Source organism: Phaseolus vulgaris, chromosome 7 (assembly GCF_051622355.1).
Source record: "Phaseolus vulgaris cultivar YP4 chromosome 7, ASM5162235v1, whole genome shotgun sequence".
In the NCBI taxonomy this organism is placed as follows: Eukaryota; Viridiplantae; Streptophyta; class Magnoliopsida; order Fabales; family Fabaceae; genus Phaseolus; species Phaseolus vulgaris.
In genome coordinates, this window is record NC_143504.1 from 9,721,389 (window position 1) to 9,738,233 (window position 16,845).

Below are 16,845 nucleotides of genomic sequence, written 5' to 3' on the forward strand. Positions count from 1 at the left end.
GTATGTCTAAATTCTTGTTTAGTTTGTTGAATATTTTTTGTCCTCTTCGATTTAAGAAACTTATATTCCTTGATAAGATTTCACTATTACTTGGATGTTATATTTGTTTTCCTCTGGTTTGACATATATTCCTTGTAACAAATACGTCCTTTCTCCTACCAAATTACTTTTGTCCAAATCAAAGAGCAAATATATTGGATATACTTCATGTCATGTTTCTCTAATTGTAATCAAAATGCCAATTTGATACAATAGATATTTTGCTTTCTTTAACCTAAAACAGAAGTTCCAATTCAAACTAAGGACTTAATGATTTGTATAATATTATCCCGTGGTTCCCATTGTTGGTTGATATCAAATGGATATCTTATAAATTTGAAGTGAATAGTTGTTTTTGAATAACCAGTACATACCTAATGGACCTACACAAAAGTTAACAAAGTGGAAGGCTAGATATTTTTTTTTGTGGTATTTTTGGGAGAAGTGTGTCACTAACATGATGATTTTTAAAATGCATGAAGAGGTCATTAAGAAGATTAGGAGACTATAGAGAAAATTTCTATGGAGGTGATAATGAAGTCTTGAGAAAAATCAATTAGGCAAGATAAAAAATAATTTGGAAGCCTAAATTGAAGAGTGAGCTAAGAATCATAGGACATATCTCTTTTGTCCAAATAAAAATGAAGACTATCGAGAGAGTGAAATACATATAAACTTTATACATGACAATATTTATGGGATGCATGTACTTGTATAATGTATAGATATTTGTATAGTATATGCATAAAATACAGAGACATGAGCAAGTTTCTCCTCCCAAAGAATTTATAAGAAAGAAAAAATACATGAATTTTAGATTCTTCCAATCTAAGATTCTTTATTTGAACCCTGAATGTGGAAGATAACAATTATATGTATGCGTTTTCCGTTAGTTGCAGGGTAGGATGCGAATGACATGGAAGTAATGGTCTAAGGAAAAATAAGAAAGCAGTGAAAATGCGAATTAAGTTGTCCAGAGGCCTAGAAATGGAGATTTACCCCGATTGCAGGGCAAAGAAATAGGAGTATATTATTTATTATACATCTACATAGATAAATACAACAATGGTATTAGGAAGGAAGCAATTATCTTCTGACCAATCCATTTGGTAAGATACTCCTTATCTTTTTCCCAAATACTATATATAGAGCCGAACCAACCAGTGGCCAACTTGTGGTAATAGCAATATAAAGTAGCAACCAGATGGACCATTGATTTTGTCGAGATAACTGGCTTAGGTATCTTTTGAAAGGTGCTACTACATTCGCTGCTGCATCCTGAGCACTACCTATTTCAGCAATAATGGCTGCCGAACCTGCAGTCTTTGCATTAGTCTCCGCCTCATCTCGTTTAACCACTTCTTCTGGAATCATCTTTAGACCCTCAGTATGTGTATCCTGCATTACCTGTATTTCTTCTGTGTTGTCAGCTTTTAGCCCGTTGTTCAATGCAGCCACCATTCCATCTTCGGTAACATTAACATAAGGGCCCCGATCAATTGATGAGTCCAATGGTGTGTTTGGTTTAGGGATCTGCAACAGAAATAACAAAATAGCAGTTTCAGTTTCAGCCACTAGAAATGCTCTGCTTAGTACTCCAAGTAAAAATTACTTGGTCCACCAAAATCCTAAATTACATTTTCTAATGAGATACCAAAACGTTTAAGACTAATACACAACCAGAGGATGAATAAACATTCAATGGGAAAAACAAGTGACTAAAGTCTACCGTGAGCACATCTTTACCTTCTTCTGTACATGCATAAAATGGCTAGCGTGTAGTTCACCAAGGAATTCATTAACGGCTCTTACCCACCTGCGAGAGGGAAGCAAATTGCTTTTCATTTTCTTTATAACTAGAATTCAGTTGATGGCGTGAATATTCTAGTGCAACTTGAATCAAGGAATGATATAGACGATATTAGAATGTTGCAGACAAAAGAAAATGTTGAAATAATTGAGCGACAGAAAACTGCATAAGTTGGCAAGATCAAGTAAGAAAATGCTGAAGAATCAGATGAATAAAATTACTCAAGTACCACAGGCCAGATGCCGTTATCCCTTCGAAGAATGCCAGATGTCCTCCATGCTTTACAGTAGCCAAGACAACATTTTTATTTGCCCTATCAAAATAGTAGAAGCATTAAGTTAATATTGAAGTAATGCAAGAAAAATCATATTAATCAGAACCAAGGAAAACATTAAAGCAGTGTACCTGCATTCATCCCAGGGAATGGCTTCCCTGGTACAGACTGGATCATCCAGAGCACTGATACAGAGAAGCGGAATCGAAACAGATTGGACATAATTAGAACTGCTGCAGCGTCTATAGTACGTATCCACGGTCTAAGGAAACAATGATTTTAGTTGATCGACTTGAATTAAAACGAAAGATAAGGCAAAAAAATAGAATACTACAGATTCATACCTCATACTTCCCAACAATGCGGGTGGCATGATTATCAAAATCTCTAATGGAAATAGACTGCGAAGCACAAGATTGTGTATGCACACATGATTGGTTAAAATTTCAGAACTTACAAAAAACAAGAAAATGCGGTACATAATTAACATCCATCATTCAATCACTTGAATAATGTCCTTAACTCTTAAATTTAAACCAAGCATTATAAAATAGCACAATCAAGAGCGTTAAGGAACAAAAATGATCGACATTTTGTTTGAAAACCACCTTAATTGTAGTCACCCCTAGTTCACCTTAGGTGTGGCCTCGTTTAAAAATGTCTTGTTTGTAACCTCAAGGATGATGGTTTAATCCTTCATCTCAACAAGAGATATTATTTGAATAGAATTTACAAAACTTGAATAGTTCTAGTTAGAGCTGTCAAAACAGGTTATCCAACCCGGCTCACTCCCATGAGTTGGCCACTTGAAGGCCCAACCTAACACAGCTCACTTATCAGTGAACTTAAAAAAACAAGTCCGACCCAGCCCACCACGGATTGGTGCGTCAAACAGGCCAACTCACTAAATTAAAAAAAAAAAATGTAGCTTTCTGGTTGTTTTTTTCTTCAGTATAATTTTTTTCTCACATGAAAACTGAAACCAAATTACTAGAATAACATGATCCGTAATCATCCTAGTCATATGCATATAATGATCATGACATATGTTAATATATATAGAATAATAACTATGAATAATAATTCTAAATAGGTAAATAGCCAGTTCAATACAACAAGTATGGATATATTTCATTTTTAATACAAGAAAAAAAGGGTAACAATATTAGTACACAAACTTTAATTTCAGTGAGTTTGAATTTAGTTAATGGTTGAGGTAATGGAGTATGTGTTTGGTCTTTAGTAACTGTGGCATGTGTTTATTAAGAGAAAATTAAGGTTAATATGCAATTAACCTTGAAAATAACTGTTAATCTTCCTTTTAATAAACACAGTAATTACTAAAGACCAAACGTGTAATTACCTTAAACATGATGAAATATGTTAATATTTGTTTTACTAAACCGACTATTTACCCTTTTAAATATCATATTATATGCATACCAAACACAAAATAATATATCTAAATGGTGTGTGGGGGTGCCCGGAGTCTCGCGGTGTGCGGCATTGTTGATAGTGGAGCGTATGGCGACTAGAAGTTGTACATGCAACGACTGGCAAAAACCCTAGAGTAGAGGAAGAAAAGAACTCATGAATTGAGAGATCTTGATTTTGAGAGAAAAGAAGTGAGGGAGAAGGAGAACAGGAGAGGAGAACGACCACACCATTTTTTATTGTGTTAGATTGTTGTTAGGCTGCGTTAAGGTGTTGTTTTTATTTATTCTTTTTCCGGGTTGGTGAGCCAACATAATTCACTACAAACCCGAGTGAGTCGGGTTCTTAGTGGGTCGAGATTGATTTCAATCTGTACCAAAATTTGCAATTTTTTAACCCAACCTTGCTTGAACTTGTGGTGGGCCAAGTTGGTTCACGGGCCTTAACCAACTTTGACAGCTCTAGTTAGTTTTACAAATCAGGTTTGTGAGATTAAGGGTCCTAAACCCATATTCTACGACATTGGTTAGTCCTACAAGGTAAGTAACTTAACCCCCTCCATGTATCTTTCTTGTTTACTACTCCTACAAAGTAAGACTAGTAACTAGCCTTGACACCACAATAAATGATTAATAAATCATTAAAATTGAGTATTAAATAACAGAGCAAACTTGGATTAAACACGCCTGCATCATACAAATTTTAAATAACCGCATGCCTTACATTTTACGCTTAGTAGTAGTAAATACGGATTATAGAGAGTAAAGGGCACCTTTTCTATCCCTTCCCAATTAGCAAGGCGAGAAAAATGAGGCTGGTGTCTGCAATGAATATTGGTAATGATATAAATATAAATTAAGTACATTATGAAGCAGATGACCTTCGTAGTTTTGCAACAACTTTTCGCATATGAAGAGCACAATAGAAGAAAAAACAACATATTTAAATTCTACTTGAATGGCAAAGACATACAATTTTGCATAACCTTGAAGTCCAACTGCAAGTGCTTTATCATAAAACTTCTGCACACGCCTACGGGTTATAAATCTATCTCCTATCTGCAAACAATAAAAAGGTGATCATTTTTTCTCTTAAGGTAAATAACAAACAAAATGAAGAATAATTCAAACTGACAGTATGTGGAATTGGTGCAAATTCAATAAAACTCCATTGATGATGTCATAAATTATATAAAACAAAAACAATTTTGACCAAAAAGCATACACACCTTGTACGCTAAAGTCCTAGAGAACAATATAAGGAACACAACAATATAACACGTAAAAAGGTCTAGAGAATAATATAAAAAAAATTAGATGAAGAAATAGATGAAAACAATAAAAACTAGTTTGAGTCAATTATCCTTTTGATTTTTAATCAAAATATTTATTAAAAAATGATTTTTAAATCTAATTCAACCTTATAAAATTGGCTCATAAGGTGAAGTTTGCACTCACTTATATACTATGAAATGTCCTTATCTCTAGTTGATATGGGATCTCCAACACACCCTCCTCCCTCACGTCGAGACCTGCCAACTTGATATGATCCAAAAATAACCAGGGATGCTACACTTGAAGGGTCTTCTCAACAAGCAAATAAAGACCTCATTAATAGGAGAAATGGACAAAGCCCAAAGCATTTAAAGTTCTTCTTATTAGTCTTCTCAAAGGATGAGGCCCAAGCAATATCTTTAGAATAGTTTTAAATAAAGGAAAGGAGGATAGGATTTATGAAGAGTAGTTCCAAAAGTCACTTTTGGAAGCTTGAGACTTGTTGGCGGCATTTGCATGTGCCTTTTCATTTTCCTTTTGAATGACCAGCCCTCTATTACTATATAAGTAGGAGCTTGGCTTTTGTAAAGACAAGTTGAAATTGAATTTTTGAGTAAAGAAACTATACCAAATTGGTGAGAGAGTTGTCTGACACTTGTTCTCTACTCTTCTTCCTAGTCTTATCTTGGGACTTTCAAGTGGCGACATCCACTCATCTTGAAGCTTCTCCACCTTCAAGTGGCGTGAAACATTCCAAGGATCATCAACCACATAAGTCCATCTCCTTTCATCTTCCATAATTACCCATTTGTTGTTTTCTTGTAGTTTTTCAATTTCAATTGTTTCCTTTTGTGATTTCCTTTCATTTGTTGCACTTGTTCTTCACTTTGTTCAGTTCCTTTCCATTGTACATGCTATTCTTGTTTCGGTTTCCAAAGAAACCCATTTCTATATTGAATTCTTGAGTTTCAATTGGTGGGTTTTGTTCTTTGTTGTGTTCCAATCGGAAGTTTTAAATCTTGTTGCATTCTTATTTCAAATATTGTGTTCTTGTTTTGTTCTTGAGTGAGTTCTTGAATTGTTATAGAATCTTGATCCAATTATATGACATTTTCAAGAATTGGATCAAGATTCTATAACAATTTAAGAACTCACTCAAGAACAAAACAAGAACACAAGATTTTCAAGATGAGTGGATGCCGCCACTTGAGAGTCCCAAGAACCTCCCAAGATAAGACTAGGAAGAAGAGTAGAGAACAAGTCTCACACAACTCTCTCACCAATTTGGTATAGTTTCTTTATTCAAAAATTCAATTTCAACTTGTCTTTACAAAAGCCAAGCTCCTACTTATATAGTAATAGAGGGCTGGTCATTCAAAAGGCAAAAGGAAAATGAAAAGGCATGAGAAGGCAAAGGCACATGCAAATGCCGCCAACAAGTTTCAAGCTTCCAAAAGTGACTTTTGGAACTACTCTTCATAAATCCTATGCTCCTTTCTTTATTTTCTATTTTAAAACTATTCTAAAGATATTACAAAAAGATATTAATTGGGCTTGGGCCTCATCCTTTGAGAAGACTAATAAGAAGAACTGCTTTGGGCTTTGTCCATTTCTCCTATTAATGAGGTCTTTATTTGCTTGTTGAGATAACCCTTCAAGTGTAGCATCCTTGGTCATCTTTATGTATTTTTGGATCACATCACAACTCGTGCGTGATACTATATATTTATGGGTAGTAGTCCGATAGCGACCCAATAGCAGATAAACCCAACAAATTTTCGCTAAGATAGACTTTGAATGACTCTGATACCATATTTAGACGTAGAATTTAAACCTAACTCAACATTATAAAACCGGTTCATAAGATGAGGTCTCCAACAATATTTTACAAAACAAATAAATTAACATGCAAAAGGTCCACAAATTATGCACAATAATGAGCCTTTTATTATTGAATTTATCTTGCAGGATACGTAATATATTCATGTAAATTTAAAAGGCTAACTAACTACATTTCGTATGATTTTATGATAGTTTATTATTCACTATGTAAGATTATATTCAAATTATCATTGGTTTAACAATGGATGAACCAACAATAATGAAGGAATGGTCTTATTGGTTCAAGTACCAAATCGCTTTTAAAACGCAGCTAAAAGTAGACCCAACTTAATTTTTCAAATCAAAATACTAACCAAAAGGTCCCAAGGAGAGCAAACAGCTACAGCTCCAGCTACAGGAATATTCTCACCTTCCTCACCAAGATATTTTATCTGCAAACAACCTTCCAAATTAAACAGTGCAGTGACGAAACTAAGTTCATTACATATGTAAGAATAAGTTAAAAATTGAGTAGTTTGAAAAGCAGGCAGACCATGTACCAATGGTCACAATATTAAGTATTACAAAATATTTAAGCATTAACACAGGAGTTGCAATATATATGGTTACACCCTAATATATTTTACAGTGGTTTTCAAGATGATTATTTCTCACATCTTAGAAACTGGTAAATGTTTGAGTTATCTTAAGTCACGTTCTAAAGCAATAAGAGAATCCACAATACATGGTTGCTTAAATGGATTGTTTAGCTTAATTTTGTGAGTCTTGTAATGCCAGATAGATTTAAACACTAGCCAATGAAATTCACTCTAATGGTAAAATTGCTAAAGTGGCAGTTTAATCTTAATTTTGTGGATCCTACATTTGATCCTTTTTTTGTGATTTTTTTTTAAATCGGGTTGTTTAAATCATTATGAGTTTTGATCATTTTAGTTTTCGTTGTACTTTCTGTTTTGTTTTTCTGATAACTTCTCCCTTTTGCAACATTCTTTTGTCCAGAAAGTTTTAAGCTAGGCTGCTTATACAAGCACCAGTGCTTTGTGTAAGCAACACTAACTCAGGTTCATCGCAAAAAAATTTTAAACAAAGGTGTTTAGCATTAATCAACCCTCTTAAGAACTCTCATTGGAGATGGTCCTCAACAGAAAATAATGAACCACATTAAGTTTGAACATCGAGTCTCACTAAGATTAATATTACATATAATGAACAAAGATACATTAATATCATAATATCTACCGGAGAACATTTTTTTAACAAAGGTTATGCTAAACCAATACAAGAACTGAGGAAAAATTCATCATCTCCGACAAGGAGAAACCCTAAAGGTCAATAGGGTGGAAAATTATAAATGGCACTTCAAGACGTATGTGATACGGAAATTTATAGGTTTAGATCATATGATGTGATTAATTAAATTAAATAATCAAGGTTCATTTGTTTATGCGTTTTTAAAAGAACATAAACGATTTAATTTAAAATGATGATGTAAGTAGAGGGCGAGACTAGGTGCAACAGTGAGGTCGTTGCCTTGTGACCTCAGTTCAAAGGTGTAAATCCTGGGAAAAATCTCTCCGCTTGCAGGGGTAAGACTACATGTAACTATCCTCTCTAGACCTTATTTGATGGAATGGGAGCCTCGTGAACTATACCTCCTATTATTTTAAATTCCTGGGGAGAAAGACAAAACCTCAGAAAGAAAAGTGTCTTTTTTCTCAGAAAGCTAAAATAGCTTATAGAAAAAGTTATATACATGGCAAAAGCATTGTTTCAACTTTAAACAATCTCAAGCAATGAATTTACCAGAATATTAGCTCCAATGCTAGTACCAACAACAAACAAAGGTGTCCTGGGGTTTTCTCTGTGTAGATAATTAACCACAGTGCGTGCATCCTCAGTCCATCCAGCGTTGTAGAAACAATCAGACTGAAATGATTTTAATGAAAAACTGCATTACTAGAGGAATTAATTAAACAAGAAAACTAATAACACCACAGTGATCACAGTATTGAGATGCAATAATCCTAATATTCTGACAAAAAGTAAAGAAAAAAAATTAAGGACAATTGTGTCCGCTCAATAATTTCACATTGTTTAAAAGTCGAGGCCAAAAACAATTTAAATATATCTTCCTTCCTCCCTTAACCCTCTTAGGTACTTTTTAAGAACAAAATTGTGATGGAGTTCTAAGCTCCACAAGATGTGGTGATTAACCCTAACGAAGTTATTTTGACGGACTTGAGGTCGGAACATTGACACCTACTGTGAAAAATTGGTGTATTCACCAATTTTGTAATGTTGTTAATAAAAACCATTTCCTTGGACTAAACAGATATTTTAAACTCTTTACTGTTACTAACTTACGGCTATTTAAGAGCTCTTTTTCTTGACATGCAAATAGATTGGCCGGTTTTCCCTACCTACTGAGCTTAATTGGCCAACTTATTAACTAACCTTAAATTTTAATAATGGTAGTAGAACAAGCTTAGTTTAGAGATACAAGACCAATCCAAGTCTTCACCAAATAACTATAATTTTATATTGATTTAGAAGCTTATAGGTAAGTACTGAGTACAATATATAGATGCAAATAGTCTTTAAGTATATCGATAGCATTCAAGTTGTCCTGAAAATTGAATTAAAAACCTGCTAATAGCAGAAACACTTACCGTGATTGAAACACCTCCAAGTCCTCGGTGATTACTGATAACAACTTTCCATCCACACTTAGCTGTATGGTATGCAAGATGTTTGAGATACTACCAAGAAAGTGGGGAGGATAAACGAAAAACAAACTGTAAGGAGGCAATCTAATATAAAATGAAACTCCAAATCAACAAAAAGATGAAAATCATAAATTAATAACTATCTCATAAGGCAAAGTCTAGAATACTTCATGTCTAACAGAATAAATTAATAAATTATAATGATTCTACGAGACATGTTCTTCATTTTTTGACAAAATTAGAACTATTCAGGCGAGCAATGTTTTTAGCAATAATAATACCTCAGCATCAATCAAATATCAACCTAATATTGCTCCTGGCTCAATTCCAGTAGCAGGTGGGAAGACATAATGGCAGGCCAAGGCTTTTGTGGAGGAGGATTTTAACGTGTGACATTATTTTGTGTGTTTTCTCAATATGTATTAGGCATGCATAAAAAAGGTGAAACATATATTCTGAATTTGTGAAAATTAAAGAACCTCTACCAAAAAAATCAAATCAACGGCACAGTAAAGTCCCATTAACATTCAACTCAAAGTACCAAAAAATTTTGACGTGATTAGATCAAAGAAATCATACAAAACAACACAAAAAAAATGAGTATTGAACTTGCATACTGAATTATGACAGTGACAACAACGACAAAGTGTTTGTTCTCATAAGGTGGCTACATGAATCAAACAATGTCTTAAAGGGTGATCACAGGATGGATACTCATTAACCCAAACCGATCCAATCCAACTCAAATACTTCAGGTTGGGGATTTTGATTATTTAAGTCAAACTCAACCCAACTCAATCAAACCCATTGTACATTGAGTCGGGTATTGGAATTTTTGGTGTTGAAACCCATGAACCCAACCCAATCCATCTGTTACATAATATAATCCTATCTTGCGTAGTGTTGCCAAAAGAAAATGATGCTAAAGCAGCACAACATAAAGCCTTTAGCATACCTATCAAGACACTAAGCTAGGAAGTTTACAAGCCCTGACCAAGCAGTCAAGTAGCTGCTCACTGGGAGGGAACAAGTACGTGGTTTTTCCAAATTCGAACTAAGTTGTATAGTGAGGAAATAACAACAACATTAAGAATAAACATAAACTGAAATTAATATAACTTACAGCGGATGAAGAGTCACTTGTTAGACCAGGAATTACTACAACAATGGGAGTGGATTCATCTTTACAAAAACCATCCTCCATATGGATAGCACCAGCAGAAACTGTGCCATGACAAGAACATAAGAATGAATGATCAAACCTTGGAATTGTACATAACTGGTATACAACTTAGTTGGAATTGGAATCATATAGAATAGACTTCGTATCATATATAGTATATATTAGATTGTGTGTTTAGTCCAACTCCACCCGATAAAAGCAGCTTGTGAGTTGAGAATTTTTTTCCAATAAACTCCTCCCCAAAATTTATTTGATCCTAAGAGTAAGTGACGAAGTATGCAGGCGTTATGAAAAGAGAACTAAAAAAGCATGAAGATTCGATATATTGTAATACCGTCGGAACTCATTAGCCAGTCCAAAGCAACGGTTCCACCATCAGGGGTAGTAAACAGCTGTCTGAAAGATAAGAGAACATAATAAGCTGAACGGTTAGACAAACGAATCCAACAACACAATCAGACACACAAAAATTGAAGAAAGAACGGTGGAGGACCTTCGGTATTTGAAAAAGGGAGGTCGACCGAAGAAGTTGAGGAAGACGGTCTGGAGATGGGGACTGGAGAGCCAGGGCGTGGCGAGGTAAGAGGAGTGGAGAATCCTGCATTTGGAGACGACAGCGTCGTAGACTTCGGAAGCGGGGTGGAAGGTGAGAGCGACGGGGGAACCGGCGAAGAGGGAGAAGAGGTCCTGGAGGAAATGGAACTCGAGGAAACGGTAGAGGAGGAGGAGGAGAAGGAGGGAGGCGAAGATGAGGTAGTGGGAGATTGGAATGAGGGAGAGCGCTTGAAAGAGGAGACGGTACCCGGAGGTAGAAGATGACCAATCCAAATCCATGGAAGAGAATAACGAATCAGGGATTATTCAATTGAAATTTGGCAATGGTGGTTAGTTACTCTGTATGTTAGATCAGAGGGAAGAGAGGGAGGTAGAGAGAAAGGACAGTACCATGGTGTGAGGAAGAGCGGCGCGTGAAATTAGCGACCATTCCTGAACATCCACGTGACCCACGCTTCATCGTAAACGTCGTCGTTTTATTTTAAGCAAATATTATTTGGGAAAAATTTATCAAAATGTGTAATCCATTTTAAAAATTATACAAATGGAAAATGCAGAAAAAATAAGAAAAAATTACGGACATAGACATTTAGTCTAAACAATGCTATGCTGGAAAAACCAATTCCAATGCTATTTCCACTCCCTTAGATAATGCGGTGTCTGGAATATTTAGTCAAAATAGCATTACTACTCTGAATGCAATGCTTTCGATATATGGGAGGAAGCAGATGGTGACCAAAGCCAACGAGATTTTGAACTTTATGCATGACAGGGGATTTTCTCCGAGTTTGACTACATATAATAGTTTGATGTATATGCACAGCCGTCTGAAAACTTTCAAAAATCAGAAGAAATCTTGAGGGAAGTTCTGGAGAAAGGTATGAAACCTGATAGAATTTCATACAACACTGTTATTTATGCATATTGCAGAAATGGTAGGATGAAGGACGCTTTGCGAATATTTTCTGAAATGAAAGACTCTGCACTTCTTCCTGATGTTGTAACTTTCAACACATTTATTGCAACTTATGCTGCTGACTCGATGTTTGCTGAAGCTATTGATGTAGTTCGATACATGATCAAGCAGGGATGTAAACCAGACCAGAATACTTATAACTCCATTGTTGATTGGTATTGTAAGCTCAAACGTCGGGATGAGGCCAACAGTTTTGTTAAAAGCCTTCGTGATCTTGACCCACATGTTTCTAAGGAGGAGGAAAGTAGGTTACTTGAGAGAATAGTAAAAATGTGGCCATAAGTTTTTTCATGACTCTCCTATTCCGAAATTTAGTATGCCATGCCCTTAGTCTCTTCTAACTTGGAGGTCAACCATATATTTAGTTTTGTTTATTTAATTTTTTGTTACAATTTTTTTTTTTTTTCTGATTCTGTGTTTCAGCATATCAAGGCAATTATCACCGCTCAAGAGGTTAGTCAACTTTTTATCCTTCAATATTTTTATCTCTCAAGGGGCGGGATTTGAGAACATGAATAAGAACATTATGAAATTAATTTGGGAGACAAGATTTAACTCTTTTTGTTTTAGGCTAGTCATAATTGACAATCTGACATTTGACTAATTGAGATAAGAGAATAAGAGGGATGGTAGATGGGATGTTGTCTCTGAGCAGTTTATCCTACTCTTGTATTTAATGTCTTGGCTTATCAGATGATTGATTGAAATTTTGTTTTTGTTGTCAAGTTCATTGAATAAGATGGGTAGAAGACAGTAAACTACATGTTGGCTTCTTTTGCCTTGCTTAACGTAGTGGCTCTTGTGCAAGAATATATTTTACATGACTTGCACAAGAATATCTCTCAGCAAAGGACATTTTTTTTCATATAAGTAGAATATTGCAGAGGCAGCCTCAAATGGTTCATTGGCTATCTCTCTGACCTGGTTTTTATATATGTGAATTCCTATTTCAAACCTGTGGTCCCTTGTAGAATTCATAATTGTATCTAGAAATTGAGATGGCATTGCTTCCACATCCTGAATTCCGGATTGTATCTAAATTATGGTATAGGTATTGTTGAGAGATCCAACAGATGAAAATGTGATCCCTATTGTCGAGGAACTGCAAAGGCGGTTGCCTCAATTAAGTGTCGGTCTTCAACAGCAAGAAGATGGTAAAGAGTATCTTGGTGGCCAACATGATACTGAAACAGCTGCAGAGGATGGTATGTTATATTGATGATGAACCATAAGTAATAAATAAACTCAATGATTGCATTTATTCTTATAAATATTTCTTTTATTTGCATTATCTATTGCCCTTGTTATCTGAATGGTCTAAATTATGCAATGTAGAGTCACTCTTTGAATTTCGGGCCCTGGAAGTTGCTTTAGAAGCCATTGGCAGTTTTCTTGCTGCACGTGCAACAGAATTGGAGATGGCTGCTTATCCTGCATTAGATGAACTTACCTCCAAGGTACATATATTATTTAATTCTTTATCTTCGTGTCTACTTTTTAATCTGGGATCCCCCGTACCGTATAACACAGGCTAACAAATTAAGCTGCTTGAAAGTGGCTGAATGAAAATTTATTTCCTCCATCTCAGTTACTATCCTTTTCATTTGTTATAACTCATCATCGCCTGAGGTGTTCATTCTAGTTATGCCTGCTTATTAATGATTTTTTTGTTGTTGTCTGGTTTATATGTGGATGCTCTGCTCCCCTTTATTCCTTTTATTTCTTGACTTTTTCGGTTCTATCATGGACTTTAGTTTAATGTAATCTGCAGATTAGTAGTCGGAATTTGGATAGAGTTCGAAAACTGAAGAGTGCAATGACAAGATTGACAGCTAGAGTACAAAAGGTTGGTCAAGCATGTGAAAAATTTTCACCAGGAAAAAAAGCCTATTTTCTTTATGTAAATAGAATTGATTTAATGTGACTAAACTGCCTTGATCAGTTTTAAGTAGAAAACAACATGTGTTCCTTTTTCCTCTCCCATCACCAATTCTTGTTATCTAGAACAGGTCAGAGATGAGCTTGAACAATTGCTGGATGATGATGATGATATGGCTGATCTATACCTGTCAAGAAAAACAGGTTCCTCATCACCAGCCAGTGGAACAGGTGCTGCAAATTGGTTTGCTGCCTCCCCCACCTTAGGATCAAGGACATCTAGGGCAAGTAGGGCAAGTCTAGCAACAGTTTGTTTAGATGAAAATGATGTGGAAGAGCTTGAAATGTTACTTGAGGTTATAAACTTTACTTGCTTTAGAAAATAGTAAGAAAATATCTTCCATTGTTTTAATGAGGAAAACTTGCTATTAATGGTCTTTATCCATGTTGCAGGCTTATTTTAGTGAAATTGATCATACGTTGAACAAATTAACCACGGTCTTTATCCATGTTTCAGGCTTATTTTAGTGAAAGTGTTCATACGTTGAACAAATTAACCACAGTAAGTATCATGTATGTGTAAACTTGTGCAATAGGGAGCCGTAAATGTTGAATTTCAGACAAAGCAGATCCATGTCGGACAATTTGTTTTCTTAGAAAGATGTGACTTGTTAATAGATTCCTTCTTAAAAAACAAGGAGGTAAATGTCACTAAATACTTGTATGGAGTTTGTCAATATACACAACATCATTTGGACTAGATAATGTGAACAAAGAATGAAAATGATTATGCCTTGTTGCAGGTAGTTATTGTCTGAGGAGCATTTTCTGCTTTGATGTTTGTCATGATAACAGCCTATGCTTGCAAAAAGGGATTAGTTGGATTGTCAAAATAATTTACTGAGAAAGTTGTACATAATAGTCTAATAATTATGTTGTGCAACATTTTTTTAGAGTTAGTTCAACATCTGGATGAGAGGTATGGGTCTGCTTTAGTACCAATAACCAGGATCTATATATATTTTTTGAGGGTATAAGCCTTTGGTTCAGCTATTTTGTTATCTGATTCACTCATTGTCATGACAGATAGTAAGTACTGTCTATAGAGTCATAGTTGAGTTGATTCTTCCTTTTGAATAATTTTAAGTTCTTTATACTTAATTAAATTATAATTAAGTTGAATATAACAATTTTTACATGATTTATGTGGATCTAATACTATTTTGTTTCTGTTCACTTCTAATTTTTATGTAAATAAGGATAACATGGTGATCCAAACTCTAAACACAAACCATTTCAAAGGTTTAATTTTCTTTGGATTTCCAATTTTAGTCAGAGAAATAATAGGCACCATGCTCGAACTGGTATGGGTGTAGTTGGAAATGAAGTTGGAGAACTGGCAACAGAGAAAACAAACATGGTAGAACAATTAATACATTTTAATCTTAATACATTCTTAATGATTTTTTTATAATTTCAATTAATTAGGAAATAACATAAATATAATTTTTAAGATAATTGTGATACAAAGTTAACAAACACACACAGAGTGAATTAGATGAATTTAAAGATGGATCTTCTTTGGTATTGAAAATGTTTTAAAATTAATTTTAAATATTAATAAATTAGAATTTAGAATAAATCTAGATTAGGTATATCTTTTATATTTATCTTTTATTTCAAATAATTTTTTATGTTATTATTAAAATACAGTTTAGTCCGTACAATATATGGATAAAACTGTATTTTAATAAGGGTTTACATGACAAAATAATGTAAAAAATATCATCTATTTTCAGCAAACTTCTTTAATATATTAATATTCAATGATTAATTTAAAGTTATACATTTTCTTGGACTAAATAAGTCATTTGACTAAACTTAGAAGGATTAGTTTTACATAATTTTCCAGTCTTCATCAAACGTCTTTGTTGTGATAAAAAAAAGTTATATTTTACTTATTTTTTCAAACTAATTTAGTAACATAGTGTTAAAAGTTTCATTTTTGTAATAAATGAATTAATTTATTATATTCTTTTAAAAATAATAACTAATTTCTTTAATTATTTTATTTCTGCATTGTTATTCTCATAAATTTTCTCCTATTATCTCTACTTCATTTTTTTAAATCTCAAGAAAGTATCATATTTTTTTTCTAAACCGACTATATTCTGGAAATATAAAATAAATTTATGTTATATATAATAATTTTTAAAAAAATTATAGTAATGAGGTTTTTTTTTAAATTGTAATTTATTTTTTGTTGGTTAGACAGTTATAAGGACAAAAAATTCATGATTATATTTTTAAGGTATAATTACTTTAATCATCCTTGCATTTACGTCAATATTTAATTTAGTATAGTGTTTTAAAAAAATTAATTTAGTTCTTATTTTTTTTAAAAAATATATACAAATTGGTTGTTTCTGTTAAGATCCATCCAATGACATCAAGTGTTATTCAAAAAGAAATTTGTTTTTCGATTGCAGATTTGCTTGACGGGTTTGGTGCCTTTGCCTAGAGTGGTTGGGGGGTGGCGTTTGTGTCCCATATTGATCCGGTGTTAAACTTTGCACAGTTTAGGATGTGCCAGTTTTCAAAGTCGGTTAATGAAGTGTGGAACACAATTTGGGTTGGGGTGGTGGGTGAAATTTGGACCCACAGGAATTTTATTATCTTCAACCGGGGAGTGGCTGATGTGTCTGAAGTGTATGCACGGGTGCAAACAAATGTTTGGTTTTGGATTAATGCTAACTCTCGATCCGCTTCATTTTCCTTTTCTAGTTGGTGTATGATACCTTTGGAGTGTATGAGAATGATTGTTTGATGTAGTTTAAGTCTATGTCCGGTTAGT

General features: G+C 34.0%; 2 protein-coding genes across 4 annotated transcripts; one reads left to right on the forward strand and one right to left on the reverse strand.

Annotated features, from left to right (window-relative positions):
• Nucleotides 1–970: 970 nt before the first annotated feature.
• Nucleotides 971–12,275, reverse strand: LOC137827968 (embryogenesis-associated protein EMB8). Of its 3 annotated transcripts, none has more exons than XR_016523266.1 (14): nt 11,076–11,590; nt 10,917–10,978; nt 10,523–10,623; nt 9,343–9,432; nt 8,477–8,599; nt 7,027–7,104; nt 4,530–4,615; nt 4,330–4,378; nt 2,468–2,524; nt 2,255–2,308; nt 2,079–2,162; nt 1,786–1,855; nt 1,447–1,572; nt 971–1,355 (listed from the first exon to the last, which is right to left on the reverse strand). XR_016523266.1 is itself a non-coding variant. In XM_068634353.1 (14 exons), exons 1-14 carry the CDS (start codon nt 11,414–11,416, stop codon nt 1,329–1,331), a joined length of 1,425 nt encoding a protein of 474 aa, XP_068490454.1. In that variant the 5' UTR covers nt 11,417–11,590; the 3' UTR covers nt 971–1,328. The 3 variants fall into 3 exon arrangements, 2 of the variants coding, with proteins under 2 accessions (XP_068490454.1, XP_068490453.1); XM_068634353.1 differs by having other exon boundaries at nt 2,255–2,385; XM_068634352.1 differs by having other exon boundaries at nt 971–1,572; nt 2,255–2,385; nt 11,076–12,275.
• LOC137827969 (uncharacterized) lies at nt 11,415–14,430 on the forward strand. Its single transcript, XM_090304403.1, has 9 exons — nt 11,415–11,466; nt 11,786–11,868; nt 11,961–12,357; nt 12,537–12,566; nt 12,988–13,049; nt 13,165–13,318; nt 13,449–13,570; nt 13,885–13,959; nt 14,123–14,430. Exons 1-9 carry the CDS (start codon nt 11,415–11,417, stop codon nt 14,375–14,377), a joined length of 1,230 nt encoding a protein of 409 aa, XP_090160529.1. The 3' UTR covers nt 14,378–14,430.
• The last annotated feature ends 2,415 nt before the right edge of the window (nt 14,431–16,845 follow it).